At 42.0% G+C, this 24163-nt stretch overlaps 1 protein-coding gene across 5 annotated transcripts in view; it reads right to left on the bottom strand.

Moving 5' to 3' along the window:
• ATP2B3 (ATPase plasma membrane Ca2+ transporting 3) overlaps positions 1-24163 on the bottom strand; it is a 135094-nt gene that overhangs the window by 49319 nt on the left and 61612 nt on the right. For all 5 annotated transcript variants that reach the window (XM_075260432.1, XM_075260428.1, XM_075260429.1 and 2 more), the window contains exon 4: positions 1355-1552. In XM_075260432.1, coding sequence (XP_075116533.1) covers positions 1355-1552 — 198 coding nt within the window. The remainder of the gene's footprint in view (positions 1-1354; positions 1553-24163) is intronic.

Here is a 24163-nt window from a genome sequence, read left to right on the forward strand (position 1 = left end):
TAGAAGATAGAATATAGATAAGTGGCAAAGTGACTAGAGATAGTGGTTGTGTTAGTGGAGGATTCCCTAGACTGTTAAGATACACTAAGCACATCGTTGTTAGAATCTAGAGACGTCTACCTTCAGTCTGGTGATTTTGCATTGGGAACAAATCTCTTTCTTCATTTGCGTTGAGCAGTGCTTGTCAAGTGACACACGATGTCCTTGATGTATCAGGGTTGAAGTGATAATTCTATGGTATAGCAGCTCTGAATAAAAAAAAATCCCTACTCAAGGTATTCATAGGCTCCTGAAGGAGATGAGTACACCAGATAATACAGGATGTTCTTCAGCTCTGAATTATCGCACACACTTGGGGAGTCCATACAAATACTCAAAGCCGAGATAGCAGCTTAAATCCTAAAAGCATCAAAATTCCAAACAATGATAGAATTTCACTGCTTCTTACTACTTGGCTGGCATTCTCCTAACATAGAAGGTTCCAGGGTTGGACTGGTCTACTAGAATACATGAAAATCCTCTGGTGGACAAAGGTTGTAACACTATCATGGTCCAGCAGAAGGTACCCAAATTTGAAGGGTACTGTGATCTATTTCAAATAGGTTTTTGGAGGGTTGGCCTCCAGAATCTTTCTTTCTGGTTGGCCCAAGGAACCTCAGTCCAATACTATGTTTCCTTAGAGTATTTGGCTATTCTAAGATCCAGAACACTAAAATGTGTCTTAATGATATTTATCTACTTGAAATTTACAAAGGCCGTGTGGTTACTATGCACTTCTCGGAGACTGGCGACTTACTCAGCCAAAGATGGTTCTAACCCATTGGTTAATGGAGTGCAACATAACCTGCACAGGAGTTCTCTCTCCAGAGGAATTGCACTATTAAAAAACAAGGATGTGGAGAAGTTCCCAAAGAGTGATGAAAAGATGTGACAGGGGAAACTAAAAGGGGGGATACACACCATCCGGGGTCATCCAACCATCTAATGTGTATGGGTTGGAGCAGATGTCAGTGAAAAGAAGGACTGGTCAGTTGAATTTTAACATGCCCCATTGCTTCGTGGCAAACATAAAAATGTGTTTCCCTTTAAGGCCCATTGTTGTGCCCAGCCTGTTTGTGATCTCTAGGACAATTTCCTCCTCCCTTGTCTGTAATCAATGTAGTTCCCCAGGAGAACGTAGTCCTGTACAGATTCTATCCACCTATTCACATGGTAGGTACACAGGGGATGGTACCAAGCAAGAGTTGGCCCCCTTTTTGACCAATGGACACATAACAGCTACATGGGTAGCCCCTATATTCAAAGAGTCAACATCTTGACCTAGATCTGGTGCAGATATTGAAAGTGTACTTACTCTCACTCTGTTCTCCTGGTGGTGCATAGAATGAAAGGCCCAGGGAGACGATGGCAGCAATTTCTAAGATGATGAGAGTCACATCCTGGAGGGCTTCCCAAACTAATTGCAGGAAGGTTTTGGGTTTTTTGGGAGGTATGAAGTTCACACCATATATTTGTCTTCTCTTCTCAAAGTCTGCTACATTCTCAGACAAACCTGAAAGTTAAGAGAAAAACACATAAGCTTACTAAGTCATTGAGTCAATCTTTCTAGTAGTCTTAAAAGCTTGCAATCTGTCATCATTTTTGTTACTGAAGGCTCTCAATCTTTATATTTCATATCCACTGGCTAATACGGTACAAAGATATATGTTTCTTTATATAAAATGGAGACTTATCCAAGAAGCACAATCCATTGTTTCCGAACTAGAACCTGACCATCTTCAGAGACAACATCATACATAAGACCATCACTAGCGTTTTTAAGTCTGAAGTTCCTACCGGCACATTATAGACACATCCAGTGCTGAATTCTGAAAATAAGTATTCCTTATTTAGGAAGCAATACCTGCTGCTGTTTCAGGCAAAATTTCCATGTAGATGATGTGGTACAGATTTGGAAATTTTCCTATGAAAGTGAAATTCTTGATCCTGAAGGTGGCATTAGATTAATGTTGGCCAATCTTGACTGGACATCCATTGTATGTGTATGGGAGCCTTCAGACTATATCAGAAGAATGAATGATCAGGCTGTGGGATTTTAATATGCCATATCTTTAGGTTCTCAGGAGAGAGAGGCCACCAGTAGAGACATTTGGCAGCAGCTCATTCTGCTCTCCACATTCTGAACATATACACGATCGGCTAAGTCATCGTACATGTGGGAGAATCGAGAGGAATAGCTGTATGCCCAGCTCTTTCCTTCCATTTGCTTTCTGAGATGTCTGCTGTACTAATGAAGCAGCTTCTTAATCACTAAGTCTAAGCGTCACTAATCATTCTGGATTTATCTATCGAATTTGACAAAGTGGAACACCCCTACGTCTAGATGTGAGTCACTCTGTGAATTCAAAGCACGCTGTTCTGTCTGGCTTTCTTCCTCTCCTGTTTTTTAATTCTTCACTTTCTCCTTGGAGTTCAGTGTGAGGCCCCTTTGCTGGTTTAGTTTTCTTCTACTGTTACCCAACTTTGCTCCATCTTTTGTCTTATTTCCTTAGCTAGTGAGTATCTGTTTACCTGAATTCTGAGCCATGAATGGGAAATGTAAAAGGGATGGAAGAAGAAGATGAGGGAAGGGGGCAGAGACAGAGAATGACAAAAAGGAGAATGGGAAGAAGGAAAAGAATATGAAGAACAAAGTGCAAGAAAAATAAAAAGTAAGGGAAAAAAGAGATCCGAACAAAGGAGGAAAGGAAGGTTGAGGATCGAAAAAGTGAAAGAGAAGGAGATAAAGTCAGAATGAGAAGGAGGAGAAATGGAAGTAAAAGCAGTATCACACCTGCCCTGGCCAGTTTGAAACCAAAATTTCCAGAAGGGAATTAAAACTTTTGGGGTCTGTCACCCACGAAACACTATTATACTTGAGGGTCGCCTCAGATCCCAGAGTATAATAAGTGGTGGCCCATGGGAGGTGAGGGAAAGTAATCTATTATCTAATCTATCTATCTATCTATCTATCTATCTATCTATCTATCTATCTATCTATCATCTATCTCATATCTTACCTATTGCTTATCGATCTACTTGACACCTCACTACCTGTACTCTATGTATCTTTCTTCTGAGACACTCTAACACCTATAAGGACCATATTATGGTGCTGTTTTATCTTTTCTTCCACTCCACTTAAAAAAAAATGGACCGTCTGAAGACAAAACTTATAAACCAACAGAAAAATCCAACAAGGCAAGGAGCAGAGAAAGACTAATCTTCTATCTTCCATGGTTGTAGACTGTAATTATATCAATTCGGCTGATGGTCCGTGTAATCCAGAATATCACTGACCCAGCGGTCCACATGACAAGAAGATTTACAATGCTTTTATATAACAGGACACTTATCAAAATGATGCTGCCAAGTGCCAATTACCCTGCCGGGCAGTGTCATAATCTCCTGCCATGCCACCATTCCTCTATGTGACTCATCCCATGTCATCTGTAAGAAAACCTAATAAATCCTCTTTCTTCTGAATTACAAAAATAATTAAAATGCAATTAGCCAAGGTATGGACAATTTAACATAGTAGTGAGCCCAGTTCAAAGGTTTCATTAGTGGGACCCCCAAATAGTTTAATGTCCCCTCAAGTGCCCTATACCATATAGTGTGCCCACAAAATGCCCCATCAGAGACTGTTACAAGTTCTACTCCCCAAACAGGCTTCAGTAGTAGTGATGTCATCGTTCGGGCACTCATTGCACCTCCAAGCTGCAGACATCATCAACCCCAGCCTGAATGGTAGAGCATGGAGCTTGTAGATTCATGCTTCACCATTGTATTCAACTTTATCTGCATCCCAAGGACACAGATATAGCTAAAGTCACAACCTGCGACCAAAATACAGGACTGTTCTGCTCAACCTGGGTTGGCAGAGGAAGATCCCCATCACAGGGCCCTATGGTTAAAGCGGCCCTGAGACAAGGGACAGTTCCCATGTAGGCTGACCATGATGTTCACTTTTTTATGATCACAGGCATCACATACTGTTGTCTACCAAACCTCTAGATCATACTGTTTCCCTTCAGGAAGTCGAGCAATGCTCCCTGGGGAATAAAAGAGTATGCAAATTAGCTCATTAGTGCCCCCATTTGGACATGGCCTCCCTATTAATCATTATCCAACTATTATAGCATTGCTAGGGCACGGCAAAGCAGATTAGTGTGCACATACCAAGCACTTACCCTAGCGGCAGCTATTTTGGCCCTCGCTGCTTCCTTAGCACCATGGCCCTTGCTCACCATCCTAGTAAAACATTTGAATGTGACTTGTGGCAATGAAAGGTCCATTTTCAGACGATACTATAATAACGATTTAATGTCAAAGCCCTTTAATACAGTGTAGACCTTTTCAGCGCTGGGAAGTGTGACTAATGGAAGCATTTAGTAAGGTCAGAATTGACTGTTCTCGTAAAGAGCCGCGCAGGCAAAGCTTCACATTTTCTTTCTCACTGCAGAAAGGACTGGAGTATGCAACACAAAGATAATTCCTCTGCTTTCCGCAATAATAACCTGTCACACTCTATTTCTCCAGGACCCGGCTATTTTTAGTAATGCCCCCCATTTGTCTCATCTATGGTGGGCTCCATAACTCTGCTTGAATACAACACACCAATGGGTATTAGTAATTTCCTATCATTTTAGGGAGAGACTACAGATGCCAAATAAATCAATGGAAATGTAGTATTTCCCAATACCCATACAAAGGGAGCGTGTCACCAGAACCCAATATATCAACCCAGCCAGGCAGATAGATAGGTTAGGTTTATTCCTCATTGTGAATCGCTATCTCCGTTGGTGAGATACTGATATATTTTTGTAAATATGTAGCTTACTTCTTTGGAGCAATGGCTCGCCCTTGTTGCTCCAAAGAGCTCATTTGCATATTGACATATCTTAGCAACAGAGGTACTAGCTAACGAGATGAAAAGACTGTTTTCTATTTGCTGGGCTGGGTTGATACATCGGGCTCTGGTAACACACTCCCTTTAAGAGCCAACTGGTTGTGTTAGGGGATAAAATGAAGAAGACATACAATGGATTGTGTAAATACATCATCTGGAATGAACTGAAGCTTAGTTATCAACATTGTAATCCCCAAATTTGGGACTTTTAAGCCCACCCAAGGGGAGAGCCTAGAAACACCTCTAAACTTTCCCTCTGCAGTTTGGTTCACAGGATTCTCGCACCGAAAATGAGGCTGTTGGCATGACTGTGCCATGTACGTGTAACTGCTGAAACCAGCAATTGGTTGGTGGTCACATGTATGATGGTTGTGATGTCATCAATTCTGGTCCTATGGAGACCGGAAACTCTGAGGACCATACTTTACAAGGCGAGTTAGAATCTTTCTAAGGTTTGCAAGGCTCTTATATCGGCTCTCTCATAAATTTTTAAAAACATTGGAATACCCTATTAACAGTGTCCCCCTGCTGGGACCCCTTAGTGATCAGCTGTAATCTGTAGGGAAATCTGACAGAGTTTTTTGCAGCACCCCCACAGGGAAAATTAAGAATTACACAATGTCCATTGAAATCAATACAGGATGGGTCCTCCAGAGTAAGAGAGTCTCTTTGAAACCAGGGCTGTGGAGTCAGATTCAGAATTGGAGTTGGGACCAATTTTGGGTGGAATCAGAGTCAGTGACGGAAAAAAGTAACCCACTAAATAAAATAATTGTTTTAAATTATATTGTAGCATTAGATGTATAGTTTGTTCCATATCTACTTTCATAAGTAATAGAGAAGCTTTATGACATCTGACCGGCCATGACTGTTAGCCATTTGTGGTGGAGTAGGATATGGAACAATAGAGGAGTTGGAGTAGGTGGTTTGGCCAGTTTGTAAGGACTCTTCGCTGTGGCCAAGCAGCTATATTAACAGGTACCTTAAGTCAATTATTTGGGCCTACATAATGGAGAGGAACAGAGAAGGGTGGGATTGAACCCATCATTTATTTCCATTTATTGGAGACCATTATTTGCTAATGTTCCGGTTCTCATGGTAATGGGGAGCGTTGCATAGGTTCCCACCAACATTGGTGAAGACAGAGGGCCATAACAGAATCATCAGTGGTTGACTCCATGGTACATCTGTCTTTGGTTTTCATCATCTGATCTATACTTTCACAGTATAAACAATGAAGGGACCACAAATCATACGGTGCGGGGGTATGACGTTGTGTAATGACTTCTCAGTACCCACAAGGCTGAGTGTTTACACCAGGAACCAGGGCGGAGGACATAATGAGGCTATTGGGATAATCTTATGTTTGCCTGGGAAGATTACTGTAATAGGATAATGTGTAATGTGTGGTGTATCTTTAAGGATAAACTGTGTAAATCTCTGGGATTCTATACTTGCCATAAAGGGAGGTGTAAAGGATTTAATTATATGGGAAGCATGCTATTATTCCATCCTTCCAATGATTCAATTAACGCAAGATGAAACATCTGGATTGGCCACTTGTGTAAAGATACATGGATTGTATAAAGGAGCTCATAAATCCCACCAGCCCCATAACCCAACTCTTTACCATATACAGTAGACTTACAATATGTTATACATTGTCAACCCATAAGTCGGAAAAGTGCCACCTATTGGCCTCAAAAACAGTAATGCCGGGGCCACACGGTGGCTCAGTGGTTAGCACTGCAGCCTTGCAGTGCTGGGGTCCTGGTGTTCAAATCCCACCAAGGGCAAAAAACCATCTGCAAGGAGTGTGTATGTTCTCCCCGTGTTTGCATGGATTTCCATCCCATATTCCAAAAAATACTGATAGGGAAAAAATGTACATTGTGGGCTCACAATCTACGTAAACAAAAAAACAGCAATGCCCATATGGTGTCATAACCTTATCACTAATATGGAACCATCAGCACCTCGTCTTCCACTATGTGACGTCTTATTCTATAGAGCTAGTAGCTTTTGTAGAGAATACCTCGATAATACAACATGACACATTATTTTTCATCGATTTTTGTATGAATCCTTCAGAAAAAACTTAAATATGCTTAAATTGAAGGCATATAGTTTACATTTACAAATCATAAGAGTAAGGCTGGTCATACACTTAAAGGGGTTGTCCATTATATCATGGGTGGAGGGTTTACAACCAGCCTCCGCATGGACCAACTATTTGGAGGTTCATCTGGCCCCAGCGCAGCTCAGTTCTCTGACTTGCCCTCAGTTGAAGCAGAGTGCAGTACAGGACCCCGGGCCAATATATAGGGCACGGAGCCAACTGCTTCATCTTCCAAGTAATCAGATATTTAAGGATAGCCATAGATCAGAAAATGATGGACAACTCCTTTTAAGACTGACATTTCAAACATACATGTATTTAATAAGGACAGGGAAGTAAGGAGATCTGGGGGAGAGCTGGGATATGCCACCGTACACAATAGATGGTTGGCCGCTCTTGGAGAAATCAATAGGTGTGACCAACATTATTGTACTGTCAATCCAACCACAGATGGGAATAGTCGACACCACTCATCAGTTCCACAGCGTCAAATGTGTTGACCACCATTTTGATTGATGGGAGTCCAGCTGCCAAGATCCCACCGATTTCCAAAAGAAAGGGCCCAAAACACCCAACTTTGGCTCTTTCTGCTGAGAAGAACCGAACAGAAGCTGAACTTGGTCTCAGTAGGTGGTCCGCCACTGGGACTCCATACCTACAGTGATAAAACCTTCTCATCATATGGAGATTGTAGTGGTTGATACAACCAGGGCCAAGTGGAATAAAAAACCTCTCCAATAATGGAAATTGGGTGACGTGATGTCTAGATTATATTCCATGGAGAAAATTGTGGATTGGACATTGTGGTATAAAATACCTGTACACTTTCTGGACCTCTGCTCGCTGGACAGCTGGAATTATATGCTTTTAAGGATTGCGTCCTTCCTACATATGTGACACGTACGGAACAACTCACCTACCGTGTGACTGAATGAATACAGACCTACAATTAAACTAACTACTGTGCCCCGCTACACCCACAACCTCTCATTTCTGCCGAGAAGGATTAATGGGTTTATGTGGAAAGGATAAAGATTTTATCCTGTAATACAGAGTGAAGGTTGAGCATTTAGCTTCGGCTTTCCAAAGTGGACAATGTCAGTGCGAGTCCTGTGATCTCTTTATCCATAGATAATACTTGTATTCTGTCTATTTATGTCTATTTCTATTATTAGAAATTATACCTAGACCTTTCTTACTTATACATGCCTGGGAAAGGAGATGGACGACCAATATGGTTACTGTTACAGCTACTACATGGCTTGTCTCAATGGATTCCTATGAGAGCCAGATTAGGGTTGGGGAACCTGAGCCAAGATGATGTGACCCGTTGGGAAAACAGTAACAGGAACATTGTTATGGCCCTCTTTACCGACTTGGACTTAAACTAGATAGATGCATCTAAGCAAGGTCACTTCTCCATGAGAATGAAATAGTGATGGACGCCCCAGGACTTGTACCCCAGTTGACATTGCCCTGTTTCCTAAAATCTTGAACAACAAATAATGAGCAACATCAGACTGGCCAACAAAACTGCATTGTATTATATTGTACTATCTATCAAATACATGGTAAAGTCAGTTGGAGGGGACATTAAAAAAGTTTAATGAAATGTTAAAAAAATATATAAAAAATCTAAGATTTTCCAAACTCCACCATTTTCTGATTTAATATCTAAACGAATCGAAACACTAAATCGCCATGGCTGGAAATGTTCCAATTATTAAAATAAAAGGATTTATCCCATGCTGTAAACACTCGAAAAAAAAAAAAATCAATGCCAGAATTGCTATTTTTTGATCACTTCACCATAACAAATGTGAAAAATATAATAAAAAATATTGGTAATAAGGACAGCCAACATTGTACTAATAAAAAACTTTAGCTCACCCCACAAAAACATGTCCTGCACAGCAAAATAGAAAGAAAAATCTCATCCCGCAACTAAAAAGCCCCCATATGGAAAAAAAAAAAAAAAAGATATGGAGAGACACAGGAATTTTTTTTTTTTTTTTTAAACTCATGTTAAAACTCATGTTGTAAAAGTAGTAAAATACAAACTAAATAAGTAAGGTTTTTATGTAGCAGTATCAGTTTCCCAGTTACGGTATATGGAACAGTAAATGGTTCCATTAGAAAACATAAGTCATCCTGCAAAAAACAAGCCATTAAGGCAACCATGAAAAAACAGAAATGAAGTGACCAAGTCATCCAACTTACATACAAATACATACAATAACACTCCCTTTCTGTTCCCTTTGTCTTTCGCAGACCTCTGCTTAGGGTTACCATTAGGGTTGAGCGATCGTGTTCGGAAAAAATCGGATTCCGATCGGCGATCGAGAAAATTTCACGATCGCGATCAGAATTCCGAACACAATCTTTTTAGGTGGGATCGAGATCAGTAGTATTTCCCACAATGCTTTGCTTAGCCTTCACACTGAGTATATAGTGTATTCAGTGTGAAGGCTCCGCAGCGGTTCCATAGGAATGAATGGAACCAGCCGGCACACAGCCTTAACCCCCTGCTCCGGTCCCGGTGTTCTTCTTCGCCTCGCTGCCACTCCACGCTGCTCTTCTTGCCTCGCTGTACCGCCTCCCAGGTTAGTGTTTAAAGAGCTAGGAAGGCGGGGCTTGTGGCTTAGGAGAGTGTGGGCGGGTACAGGGCGGGGAGACGTCTCCCCTCCCAGTACCCGCCCACACTCTCCTAACCCGCCCACACTCTCCTAACCTGGGAGGCAGGGGCCAGTGAGGCGAGAAGAGCAACGTGGAGCGGCAGTGAGGCGAAGAAGAGCAGCGGAGCAGCCATCTCTGCAGGTAAGTGGACACCAGGGGGGCCTAAGTAGTCAGAGGATTAAAAAAAAATCCTCTGGCTACTCAGTGATTCACTACACAGCGTGGATTCTAACAATTAAAGCGTTCAATTCTTAGATTCCATGCTGTATAGTGAATAGGATTGCTTTTAAAATCCGATCTCCGATTAATAAAAAAAATCCCATTGACTTGCATTGGGATCGGAATTGGGATCAGATCGGGTTCGAATGAAAAATGATCGGAAATCGGATTTTAAAATCGATCCTGAAATGTCAAGATCGGCTCAACCCTAGTTACCATTCATCTCAATGTAGAAACTGCCAGAAAATTAAGGTAAAATGTTATTTTTAAGGGAAGAAAATCCATTTTAGCCATCGGACAACCTAAGGTCAAACTCTACAAGGAATTTCCAATACATAACTGGAAATAGCCTGATCCTAGCCAGACAACGGAACGATTTCTGTTTACCGATGAAATGCTCCTTCACAATTTCTACAACATAAGCCATATTCGCCTGGGTCGTGCGGATCAGGTCAATCCACCTCATTAGGAGTTTACACGGTGAATACAGGTTCTGCCCGCAGACTATACAATACCAATATATATAGGATCATTTACAGTAAGGCTTCGTATGGATTGATTCTATTTTTATTCAATGGACAAAAGTCCCTTTCCCTAGGTTTACCTGAGCTTGAGATGCTACAGGGGACCAATTAGTATCTCCCTCCCTATACATTCACCGTATTCTGCAAACTTTGTATGGCCGGAAAGCTCAATACCAAGCAGACAACCCAATATCCTCTCACTGGATGAGGTGGGGGAGGGGTTCTTAGCTGTAGACAGACACGGTTGACGATATGTTGCAATGTATCAGAGCTATCGGGATGGGCAAATGGTATCTGGTAAAGGAAGGACTGTGGAATCCTGACTACGACTACGACAGCCAATGTAAAGTGAAGCTCCTCCGTATATAGTGACTGAATTCCTATGAAAGTAAATACGCAACAAACTATACATCTAATTAATAATACAATATTGAAGATTGTATAATAATTGTATAATAGGCCCACAGCCCTGGTGGACGGACTCTATACACTGAGGCGTTGCATAACACTTAGGTCTGGTGAACATAGTTCTGCAACAAACAGAAGATTTGTCATACATGTGCCAAGTCCGTATGTCTGTGGAGGAGACAGATTTGGAGACGACTATCTTGTCTGCAACGTTCACGGCAATAAAGTTTCATTTACTGACAGCAAGCAGAGAGCTTGACACTTGTGATAGCGCCTTGTATTGCGCAGCCTACTTAGTGACATTCTCCGCCGGTTTCTCGGTACTTGGCAATGGTATTCAGCGCACATTATTATGTATTTTACCTCGGTAATCTTTTCCATATTGAACAGACAGACACTGCTGTGAGAGATATCGCTGTATAAATGCATCTTCCAAAAATAACATTTCTTACTTTTTGTGACATTGAATCAATATGAACTGTGCTCTGTGAATACAAAAACTCATTCCGGTACATGACAATGAAGCGGCTTCATCTCCAACGCAATTTCTATTTCTTATATTCATTTTAAAGCTTCATTTTTACAGGCTTATAAAAACTATGGCTGCTTACTCCCTGTGACAGCGCCTCTCCTGTGCATGGGCTGTGCCAGGTATTGCAGGTCAGCTCTATTAACGTTAGACACATAGGGCTGTCTCATATAAAAACACCAAAGTATATTTCCTATTAGGCCATAAGGATATCATAGATTTGGGTATCCTACTTAGGACCCCCTTCCGTTATTGAGAACAGATAAGACTGGCACCCACCATGGTGGTCCAGGCCCACCTGCGATTTACAGAGTCATTGACATGAATCCCTACCACGTATTCTTACACTTCTCCTGACAGGCGACTACTTACCTGTGCAGCAAGCGGTGTCGCCTGCGAAGACTACTCATTAATCACCCTAAACACGCGCCGCCATCGACCTTGATAATGACAATTAGTATTATATAGTCTTGCTAGGAAGTGAAATTCCCAGGAGACGCTGGAAGTGCCATTGCCGGGGGCTACCTACCAGCACCGACCTGAGATATATATATATTTATAAATGGATCTGGCTGACATTTTGTCGGAGCACAGAGAACACAAGAGACGCAAAAAGAGGGAATGAGAATTTTCCCTGAAGCTAAGATATACATTTTTCACTCAATTAGCACTAGTCTAAATTGTCCTCCTCGGAGACATGGGAATATATTAATATTTAGAGAAGTGCTTAGAAATTAAATGAGTGCACTTATATACGGCACAGCCAAGTCCCAGGACTGTTATCCCAGGGTCAGCGAGCAGTTGTCACATGATATGGAAAATGTAATTATTTCATGTGTCCGTCTCATTGTAACCTGTACAGGACCTTCCATACACACAGTTAACTCAATGTATGAAATGTATTAACTCTTAAAAGGGATTGCTTTTATATCTCTGAATGCCATAAAGTCAACCAAAGAACTTCGGTAACAGTGCCCCAACAGAGCCCCATAACAAGGCCAGTCCCACTGATGCCATAATGTCAACCATACAGCCATGGACAATAGCCCAACAATAAAGCCACCATATACAGGAAAGGCCACACTGCCCCCCATGGTATCAACGATAGTGCCCCCATAACAGAGTCAACTATAATGTCAACCACAGAGCATCCATGACAGTGCAACAATGGAGGACCAACCACATGTTACCCATAATGTTCCCAAATAGCTTAACAACAATCTCTAATAGGGCCAGCCATGCTGTCACAATAATATCCGCAATAGATCCCTTAAAACAATGTAACTACAATGCCCCCATAACAGAGCCATTCACAATTCCCCATAACGTCAACCATAGAGCATCTATAACTGAACAACAACAGAGACCCCGTGATAAGGCCATCCACAAGTCCTTGTAATATTAATCATAGGTCCCCCGTAATAATGTTAGCCAAGGGCCCCATAACAGAGCCAGCCACAATTCCTTACTGTATTCCTATCCTTATTATACAGATTTTGGTGACGCTCCTTGAGGTGTTTGCCCAATGTTCAGCATAGTATGGTGATGACTGGTTGGAAGTGATATGGTTGTAAGCAATACCCAGGTGCAATAATCCAGGTGAAGGGTCTATACCAGTCCTGTGTAAAGCTGGTTATAAAGAGAGTGGTATCATAGCATGGCAGAGGTCATCTATGCATGGAAAGTGGGTCCCCACATGACCAAGACAATGGACGATGAGAGAGTCTCCCCAAGAATAGTGAGATAAAGAAGGTGAGAAGTGGCTGGAGAGAGGAGCTTCCCAAAAAATGTACAAGAAGTCTACATGGGGACCCAGTGAGAATGTAGGCCTGTGAAAAGGCCATGCAAACTGTGGAAACGGTATATAGTCTTATAGCGGGGATGGGACTGACAAATAGTTGGGCTAAGAGTAGACTTAAGCCACCATTGCCACCTCTCTACAGAGAAGACAGTGTAGGCTTCCATTCAAGGACTCACCTTGACTCAAGTCCTTAATCCACAGCCCCAAGTGTTCCTACAGAGTCACCCTGACAACAACCAGTGTCCTCTAGTAATAGACATTACCTTCACATTGCTCAATGTCCAAAGACCTCACCATAATGATAGCCACAATTCCCCATGACCCTCCTCGTGCCCCTAAGAAAATGATGCCAGCCAAATAAAGACCCCTAAACTTGCTCCCCTCTGTCTCGCTCATCTCCCCCCTCTTTTGAGGTACACATTTGCTTGCTATTTCATGGTGTCAGTGACCCTCTTAGTATACCGCCACATCATACTCTGAGGTGAAGGACCTCAGGTTATTGCTATGTTCCATTACCACTCTAGAAAAGTACCAACCTATTCCCATAATGGGGAAGTGATTTCTCCGAATCGTCCACATCTCATTTCCTGACTAAAATTAGATGTGTTGCTGTACGAGAATCCAATGTATGAAACAGATATGTGACAGAATGGGCCTAGAAAGTTGTGTTCTCCGAGCCAGGTCTATCAGTCCTCAGGTCAGTCATCTATTAACCTGAGATCCTCTGCAACACGGGGCTCTAAAATTACGGTATTAGGATGTGAGAGTATGGGTTCAGTATTAGATATGGCAGAGAGATTGGTGGCAGATATGGGCTTGATATGGGATTGATGTAATGATATATAATCCATATCACAAATTAGAAACGGCCCATTTGCAAGGAATTTTTTATTTTTATTTTTGTAAATACAGTTACGTATTGCAGGCATGTGGCATTTTAGCTTATCCCTGATTGTTTAAATGATGCTGAGCTGCAATACCACATGCAGCCTATGGACAAGAGTGGAGCTGTTACTGGAAAAAAAACAGACCCGTGTGCTCTAGTTATGGAATTCATTTTGAATGGGTTGTACAGGGAAAAAATAAAACTTACTGGTGTATTTCCTGCATTGGATAAGCTTCATTAATAATGTATAAGTACCCCCCCCCCCCCCAGCCCCAATGATCACATCTGGAGGAGAGAAGTCTCTGTGATGTCACTGACTCTGTTTTACTCCTTCTACATGAGCACAGAATAGAGCAGAGTCAGTCATGTGACAGAGAGTTAGGGCAGGAGGCAGAGGAAAACGACATCCGTCCTACCCGAGGGACCAGCATAGATTAGTAATGAAGCTTATCCAGTGCAGGGAGTGTGTTCCTAAATTTTCTTTACCCCCAACATAAACTATTTCAGAACTGTAATTTTGGTCTGTGCATCTTCCTTGAGCAACGCATGGACTCTCAGTAGCGCATGCGCATTCTTCAAGTCACATAACCCTCAAAAAACTTACCGCTACTATACATATGTGGGTGTAACTTGTGAATTAGGTCTAACAAAGGTATATTCGGCCTAGTACTGGGGTACACCGGCAAAGGCATAGGATGGACAAAAACCTAGCCCACCTGCTAGGAGTGCAGTAGTGTTACCCACCATCTGAAGGGGCCTCACTTTAATCTTTGGGGCCACTTACCTGCTATGTTAACCCCTTAATCTTAGGATATTCCTACGGCTAACAGCTGATATCAGGTTATTATACCTATGTAATTTTCTATTACCACAATTCTTTAGCTTTTAATATACAGTATATACCCATGCTCCATGCTATATACAGTAATTCTTGTAATGCATCATGATTATATCATTCTGAAGGTAATTTTACAGGATTTTACCACATGGGGATAATATAGGGCTTGGGGTGCAAATACTTAATCCCAGCAATAGCACTAGAAAACCTAGCAGGGCAGATCTGTATGTAATCCATGTATTGAGCGGAGCCCTATGAGCCAGTAAGTCTGCGCTCTGCCTCTCTCTCCCCTCCATCACCTTGGCTTGTCCTTGAGACTGCAGCAGACTTCTGCTTTGCACTGGTGAAACTCGACACATATTTCTTAGCTGGAGCTTTTGGCTGCAGAATTTATTCTGAAGCAAATACAGAGCGAGGAGATAAGACTACAACTGCGCTTTTATGTCAGACACCACTGCAGCGGTAATAGTCTATTCACACATTTCAGCGGATAGAGGAGATGAGAACAAGCCAAAGATTCAAGGCAATTTCAGGTTTTAATCCAGATGCCGATTCCATTATGTGCTTGGAAATTTAAAGAGACCCCACGCTATAACCTGTAAAAGGGGTTCTCCGCATTGGACAAGATCTTTTTAGTTTGAAGGATTGCCTGATAAGATTATCACAGGGTGTCTTGTTGGGACCCTCAGCACCCTCTATATTGAGGGTGTTCAATTCCTCTGCAGCACCTCCGCAGGAAGAATGAAGCATTACACAGTTAGAGAATGTCGGGTCCTCCAGAACGAGAATTACCCTGAATGGGGGACCCCTTTATAAACTCAGAATTCCCTAATAAACTACAGATATGAGCAGCCTATGGATTTTTCATACACGGGATAGGTCAACAGTATATAATCTTTAGATCTGACAACCGGTCGGGAACAGATGTATATTTTCTATATAACTCATAACAGTTTATTGGCATGAGTCCTAGTAAATTTACCGGATTAGATATGGGCTTTGGGTATGGTAAGGAGAGCGGAAAGCACAGAATAACTCCACACTGACCTCTGAGGGTCCGACGTAATGGTAACTGATACCTCATAGAGAGATATACTCCAGACACCCGAAATCCTATATGAATGGTGCATTGACATTTAAAGTCTAGTAACTAAGTGACTAGGGTTGAGCCGATCTTGAGATTTCAAGATTGATTTTAAAATCCGATTTCCAATCATTTTCCAGCCGATCTCGATCCTGATCGCGATCGCGAAATTTGCTCGATCGCCGATCGGAATCGGATCCTTTCTGAACCCGATCCTCAACCCTAGTTAATGCTTCTCTATGGGAAAAGTCACTTTTAGGGTTGAGCCGATCTTGAGATAACCTCCGATCTCGATCCCGCTGGAAAAGATCGGGTCGGAATTCCGATCGCGATCGTGAAATTTACTCGATCGCCGATCGAAATCCGATCTTTTCCGATCCCGATCGCTCGACCCTATAAGTGACACTTAGGCCCCATTGCTATCGTACAATGATACCTGTGGCATATCGATAGCATACTTACTCATTCCAGATAGTTATGTTCTATGAAATCTGAGACTTGTTCTAAATGATTCAAAAATTTCTTTGACTATCCACCCCCCTGACTACAGAGATATTATGCAGTCTGTTTGTAGTTGGCTGATGCTTTCGAACTGACTAAGGGTTCTGAAATCCTGAATATGTCTAGTGACTACTTGCTAGTGTACGTAAAATTTGGAATTACAGTATAAGCAATTGTCTAATATGTAGCAAAGATTAACATGACAGGCAAGTTAGGCTTGCAGCCAGTTTGTGATGCACTGCCTGGAAGATACAAGATCTTCGAGATGAGATTGTTCTATAAAAATGATGAGAGAGGACCACAGAGGAATTCCTGCCAGTCAGCGCCACTTACCGAAGATTACGGAAGGTAATTGCCAGCACTCAGTCTAATTAATAATAATACATACAATCTCACATTTCACATCAGCAAAAATTAACTTGTCATTTTTGGTGGGATAGAATTTTACCAGATAGCTCTGACCTAAATGTGACTGATGTTACTGGATTATAGTTGAGTCTTTCGGGGCTGCCTATTTTTGTGGTATGTCTAACAAACTCAACTCTGCTCCATCTGTATGTACAGAGAGAATGCTAAAATAGTACAGAGCACGAACATGAATTGTTGGGTTGGGTCAAGTTTTTTCGCTGTGGGAGCTGCTCGTCCTTGTTAGCAGATGACAGAGTCCTCACTACTGGTGGTGTGTCTGGGCCATCAGGAGCCTTTTTGTCGTGATTGCTTGCCCTCATGTAGCCACTGCTTTTAACACCTCTTAGTTAGGTTGGAACAGTCTAGATGACAGGCTCATCAAAACAACCATCCTGCTTGTCTAAGTCCAGTGATGTGCCCCTCTAATAGTCTGTCAACTGGGCAAAATGTCTTTGAGTACGTTGTAGAGGCTTGTCTAGAAGTCAACTATCTCTCCTCCAGAGGTACACTACCCAAAAGTAGCCTATGCAAACCCTTACAAGTAGTCCTTTTATGCCCTCTTGTGGCAACACCCTATGTTTAATCTAACCATGCCTGTAATCTTTCTCATATCTGCCCAAGACAGAACTGTATACATGCAATCCGACATTACTATTTAGGTGCGGTATTGTTACCACCAGTGAGTGTACCATTGCTCTAAAGTGGACGGATAGTAAGAAGGTTGTCTACATCTATAAACTGAGGAAAGTAGCAGCCCCGGCATTAAAAGTGAGATTGGAGATATATAGTCCAGATGGCTAGGTCATCACAACTAGTAGCGCCCCCTTCAGTAGTGATAGATGATGTGCCCTGCACGTCTTTGATTTGTACTATTCAGATCTTGGAAGAAGGTTAAGTACATAGATAAGAAGGAGCGACCTCAGCTTCAGCTAACATAATCATGGTCTACTGCTTCAGGGAGGGTTAAGTAAGACGTAGAAGATCTGATATGGACAAGACACAAGTATTATGGAGAGAACTGCAAACGGCCCAGATCCTGCTAATATTTTGTCTTCTAGATAAAGAAAGATGTCACAAGGCAGAACAGACAATTACATTCTGAATCCTATGCCATGTCTCTATGTACTAACATCTTATGTTTCCAAAATCCCCAGCTGGTGATACACAAAGCAAGAATTGCCACAATTTCATGAAGAAAAACCTCTTAGTCAACCGATTCTGTCATACAATGTCAAAGTCAGAACAGGGATTTCAGATTTACGTTTCATGCTGTTCCCTTGTACTGCAAGACAAAGAAAGCTGAGAGTCTACAAATTATTTTCCAGATGCCCGTAGGTAACCAGCATGTACACCAGGAACATAAGGTGATTTCTTTTCAGGTGGTACATGGAGACAGAACGTCCGTCTTTACTACGTTCTTTTTCAATATATTATCTGATGTGACCCTATAATATTCCCAATTACATCCTCAGCATTCTGCTAATTTCCCTGGTAGGACTCCTCTAAACCAGAAGGGATTAACCTCAGAAACCATTCATGGTCACATAGACGTAGTAGAAGACATCTGGGGAATTGTGGTAGGATTGTATAATGGGCACAAGTTCTGAGAACATCTAATGGATGTTTATTAAGAAAATTTAGTCAAAACACATTAAAAGAGGTTAAGGTGAAGGTCTGTCACAGACAACATTGATGGATAATCCTATTTATGGGGTCACTATGACCATCCTTTGTAGACACCCTGATGACAATAACACCACCCTCCTGATAAAACAAGTACACGTTCCCAAGTACTTATTTTGATATATATTACAACACCCCAAATCAAGACTGCCATAAGAAATATTTGGGCCTATACGGGCATATGTCCTGCATCCTCCATCTTGTCCCCTACTGCACAAATTTCTTTGCTTCATGAGGAAGGCTTTTATACTTGTCAATTACATTGACAATACTACAATATTTATTTTAAACCTATGCCATATATTAATTGGGTCTAGGGGGAGCAGAACACCACTTGTGGACTATTCTATCATTTACACTTACACGAAACACAGAGCACCTTCTTGTGAACCAGGTCTCCGATCATCACCACCAAGTAGAGCTCCTTTCATCCTTTAATAGCTGCACCTCTGCTAATTGCAGCATAGCTGGAATTTTTTCTCTAGCTCCCACCATTCCTGAGAAATTAGTGCAGTTAGTTTTGGTGCCTGATATCCTAACTAGACTCCCTAATGTCAAGTGGGTGATGTAAGGCAGTATCAGACAAAGGGAGCTCGGTTCTGAGCTCAGACACTGTCCACCTCTGACTGGACCTCTGAGTAACGTCCATTAGCCTGCTCCTGTCTGACACCATCCACTTAACATGAGTCTAATTAATATATCAGACAGCACAACTAACTGCACTAATTTCTCAGGAATGGTGGGGGCTACAGAAAAAATTCCAACTGTACTGGAATCAGTGGAGGGATAACTATTAAAGGATGTGAAGAGCAATTGAAAGCTACTAGCCCTCAGGTAAGATTGGGACCTTTATATGCTTCTATGGTGGTGCTACCCAAGACCATTATAGGCCATTTTAGGTTTTCAAATTAGAACCCATGCATAAGAAGAAAAATGGGGCCTCCACATGGTTCCTAATACACACATTATCACAAATGCCTCAAATCTTTAGTATAACTAAATTTGTTAGATTGGATTCAGAGATAAACATGTCCTGGGAACTAGTGTAGGAGTTAACCTATATAGATCTCTACATGTGAGAGTCTCGAAATAGGGGCAATGTGGAGGGATAGAGGGATGGGAAAATTGGTTCCAACTGAGGAACAGTTGGGAGGTATGGACGCCAGCCCAAGAGCTGTGCCAGCAGCAGATGTGAGAGTAGTCGTCCTGTGCCAGTATAGGCGATCATAAACTAGGCTAGGCTGTTCTCTGCGTCTTGCTAACCAAAGAAACTTCAGCAATTCATGCAGAACTTTATAAAACCTCACAGAACTATTAACAACTGGAAGAAACTTGGCAGCATTCACATTACCAATTTATGAAATTATCATTGCCTAAAAGTAGTCATTGCCAAAAGCATTTTAATGCTTGATGATTTCCTACAAGTTTGATCACCTCCCCTGGGTCTCCCATCATTACACTCTGGGGTCTGAAGAGACCCTAGGCCTAGAGTATAATGATAGCAGTGCTGGTTTGGACGTGTTCGGTCCAAACAAACCTCACGAGATGAAACTCATGAGGTTCACCAACCAAGTACTCTAAGTGCTGCAGCCTTACGTACCGTTCCCCACTCCTGCCAACTGCTGCCTTTATGTCCCCCCCCCCTCCACCTCCAGGAGGACATGATGTTGGATACACGGGGACCTCTGGGATACTTAAGAGGAAGCGGAGGTGGTCGTGGTTAAGAGCAGGGAACGGTAAGTAAATAGGGGCCCTTTAAAATAAATAAAATACAGTAGGGGCCCACCAGGCCGTGGCTGCTATGGCGGTATTTCTGCCACTCCTATGAAATACCCAGACTGTTCCTTTATCTAAAGGTGTATTTTCACCTCTAAACTGATGATATATCACTATGATTTTCCATCACTTTATGTCTGGTTGGGGCCTCTTGGACTCCCCCAATCCTGAGAATGGTGGGGCCTGCACGGTAGCGCTCTCGAACATCTGCTGTGCACAAAACTTCACTAGCTCTCATTCTCTTGAGTTAAACTTGTCTGCAGTTTGCCTTGTACCACTGTATGAGGCAAGGCAGTGAAGAGGCTCATTTATTCTAGGGATTGGTGGCGGTCCTAGCAGGTCAGACTCCCATAGATCATAAAGCAGGGGCAAATCCTTATGAGGTGCCATCATACATCAGATTGGAATATCTAAGTACTAAAAAAATTAAAAAAAATGTAGGATATTGATTAAATAGAAAAATTGTACAGCGACCCCCCATAACTCATGCCCACTGCCCTTCTTATAGTTATGGCCCTGATGGCCCCCTTCTGTGTATGATAGCTTTGGTGGGAGATCGAGCTTCATCCAAATAGGAGCCCCAAGAGTATCCAAAAATGACTTGATGATTCCCACTGAAGGACACAGCCATTCAACATTTCAATATGCAGCAAGGAATTATTGTGACTACTGGAATGAAGTCTGGCTAGTAGTAGATATCTCCCATACGCCCATTACGGTACAGTATGTAGGGCATTTGTAGTATACGAAGATGTATACAGCAGAAACAGCAACAAAAAGTTGACTTTGGTGGATCTAACCCTTGAGATTGAGAATGTACTTTGGAGAAAAGCAGTGCACAGATATATGGCTGTAGCGGTAAGAGATGTACCCAAGGCCTGATGCGGGCCAAAGGCCTTTCTGTCACATAAGAAGTCACCTGAATTGTTATAAGTGGCACATGGAAAGCCAATTATAGATTTTATACTGAGACCAAAATGCTTCACGTTACACAAAACCTTCTTGTATTCCTATTGACCTGTTTAGGGTCAGTCTTGAGAATATAACTACAGAACCTCAAATCTTCGATATAACTACCAGCTACTTCTTGAAGATCAGAACTGCAAACCTCAGTGAGATGAAGAATACAACTTCATGAAAGTTCGGGAACTCAGAGGAGAACACTAATACTGCCAGACACAGCAGCCTATGCGAGAAATGAAAGAACTGCAGACAGAACGTTCCAGACATGAAAGATACCAGGGAGCCGAACAATACAATTAAGCACATCACTCACAGTCCTAAGATCTTGTATGTTACAAGACCGCTTGGCATGGACACACCTATTCTGGTCACAATGCCATCGATAGCTCTTAGAAAATTCTTCTTCATCAAAAAAGTCTCAGTAAATGTGAATATAGTGTGACAATTGTGTGTACGATTTTAGCAAAGGTCTTGTAGACTATCGGAACAATCTGTCCATGAGAATATCCTTCTAAACGTAGTAAATATTATTTAGGAGATCAATGGCAGTTGTCAATGTTTTACATATGACCCACCATGACTTGGAGGATCTTCTACCTATAGGTGAAGTCCATGGCCTAAGCCTTGACCATGGTCAAGCTAAAAGATCTGTCATTTAAGATACATCCCAGGAGAAACTCAAACCCAAATCTCTCCAAGTTGGAATGAACTTTAGAAAGACTTTAAGAGATACTTTTTATTCATTTTTTTGTGGCTCATTAATAAAAGAAGACATCAATGAAAAACCAGATGCAAATTTCGATACCAGTCTCCCAGCTCACACAAAATAAGCTCGAACTCACTGGAGAACCCACCACTAGTACCCACACCATCATGAGATGTCCATCCTTTGAATGGTTGCACGTGTACATTGCTGATCCATTCAAAGGCTATAGGACTGTCAAGGGCTATAGATGGCTATCTTCTTCAGTCCCATGGAGAATGAATGGAGTGGCAATTCGCATGCGTGATTCCAGCTCTTGTGATTGGTGGAGGTCTATGTGGTGGGTCCTCTAACCATCATACAACTTATGGATAGGTAATACGTTTTTATGGTGGGACAACCCCTTTAAAAGTTGGAATAACATGGCTGTTTTTTTTTCCCCAAGAAACACTGCCACTCTTGTTCACAGGCAATGCAGCTCAGTCCCAGGAGTAAAACTACATACCGTACTACCCTTTCATTGGCTCTTTTGACGTGACTGATATAACTTCACCAGTTCGTAGATAGGTAGATAAGAAGACCCCCTTTAAATTATTGATGCTCAAAAGAGTCTAACATGAGAAAAAAGCTGAAATCTTTTACACCTTCTGGTCAGACTTATGGACCTCAGACTTATGATCTCTACCAACATTTTGCCTAATTTGTGCATATATAATGTGGTCACTGATAGAGGAAGATATAAAATGTGGCAACATACAGAAGGAGAGTCTGAAGGGTTAATGCATTTCATTTTTGTTGGATTGTAGAAAAGTGGCATTGCTATTTTAATGAAGCTTTAAGCAGCGTAACCGTGACCATAGCAAGAACCAAATGAGGCTTCTGAGCAAGGCCAACAACATTTCCAATGGATGAAAATTTTATTGAACCTGCTGTCATCATAGACGCATCAAGTTTGGCACTGGCCGCTCATTATCGGTTGGATTGGCCACATTTTTGGCATATCTACGGCCATCTTCAGAGGAATATTATTATGCTCTGGATCATTATAGAAACACAGCATTTATTTCAGAGGAAAATGTTCAAAACCTGAGACTACCCTCAGGAATTAGAGACAGTAAGTAGGTCAGTGTAATAAATGTGTTACTTCAAAGAATATACTTATTTCTGGTCCTATGAACTGAGGCTCTCGACAATACAGTTTATATATCAAAGGGATCTGCTAAACAAACAAAAAATTCCTCATCTGTGTTCGGAAGGTAGCAAAATCAAAGACTTCATATAACCTGCAGCAAAATCTGTAGTCCAAATCATAATGATGAGGAGAAGCTTTGTGTGGACAGACTGGAGGGTGGTCGGACAGATTGGAGGGTGGAAGGACTGGAAGTTTGTTGGACATACTGGTGGGTGGTTAGAAAAATTGGAGAGCAATAAAAATATTATAAAAAAAAAAAAAAAAAAAAAGGAAAAATTGGAGAGCACTGAGAAAGACTGGAGGGTAGAAAGACAGACTGGTGGGTGGTTGAAAAGACCAGGAGTGGTTGGAAAGTCTGGAGAATGGTTGGACAGAGTGAAGAGTGGTCGAGAGAGTGAAAAGTGGTCAAACAGACTGAGGGATGACTGGGCAGACATGCTTAAAGGAGGTTAGATTGACTTAAGGGTGGTCAGAAAGACTGGAAGGTGGTTGAAAAGATCGGGGGTGGTTGGAAGTCTGGAGAGTGGTAGTGGAGTGGAGAATGGCTGGACAAACAGGAGAGATATCAGCAGTTTCGATGGTCATTGCATAGGTAGGAGGGTGGTTGGAAAGACTAGAAGTTGTTTGGAGGTTCTATAGGGTGGCCATAAACACTGGTGGGTGAAGAGGGAAGGGAGAAGTGTGAAAGGGAGAAGCATTGTGTGGTCAGACTGGAGGTTGGAAGTAATGGAGGGTGCCCAAAAAGACTGAAGGATGGTTAAATTGACAAGAGGGTGGAGGAGTGGACTGGAAGGAGATGAGGAAGTTTAAGACAGACTAAAGGTGGTTGAAAAATCTGGAAAGTAGTTGGATAGACTGCTGGGTGGTCCAAAGGTGGTTGGAAGCGTGAAGAATGGGCAAGA

The sequence above is a fragment of the Leptodactylus fuscus genome, chromosome 11 (genome assembly GCF_031893055.1).
Source record: "Leptodactylus fuscus isolate aLepFus1 chromosome 11, aLepFus1.hap2, whole genome shotgun sequence".
Taxonomy (NCBI): Eukaryota; Metazoa; Chordata; class Amphibia; order Anura; family Leptodactylidae; genus Leptodactylus; species Leptodactylus fuscus.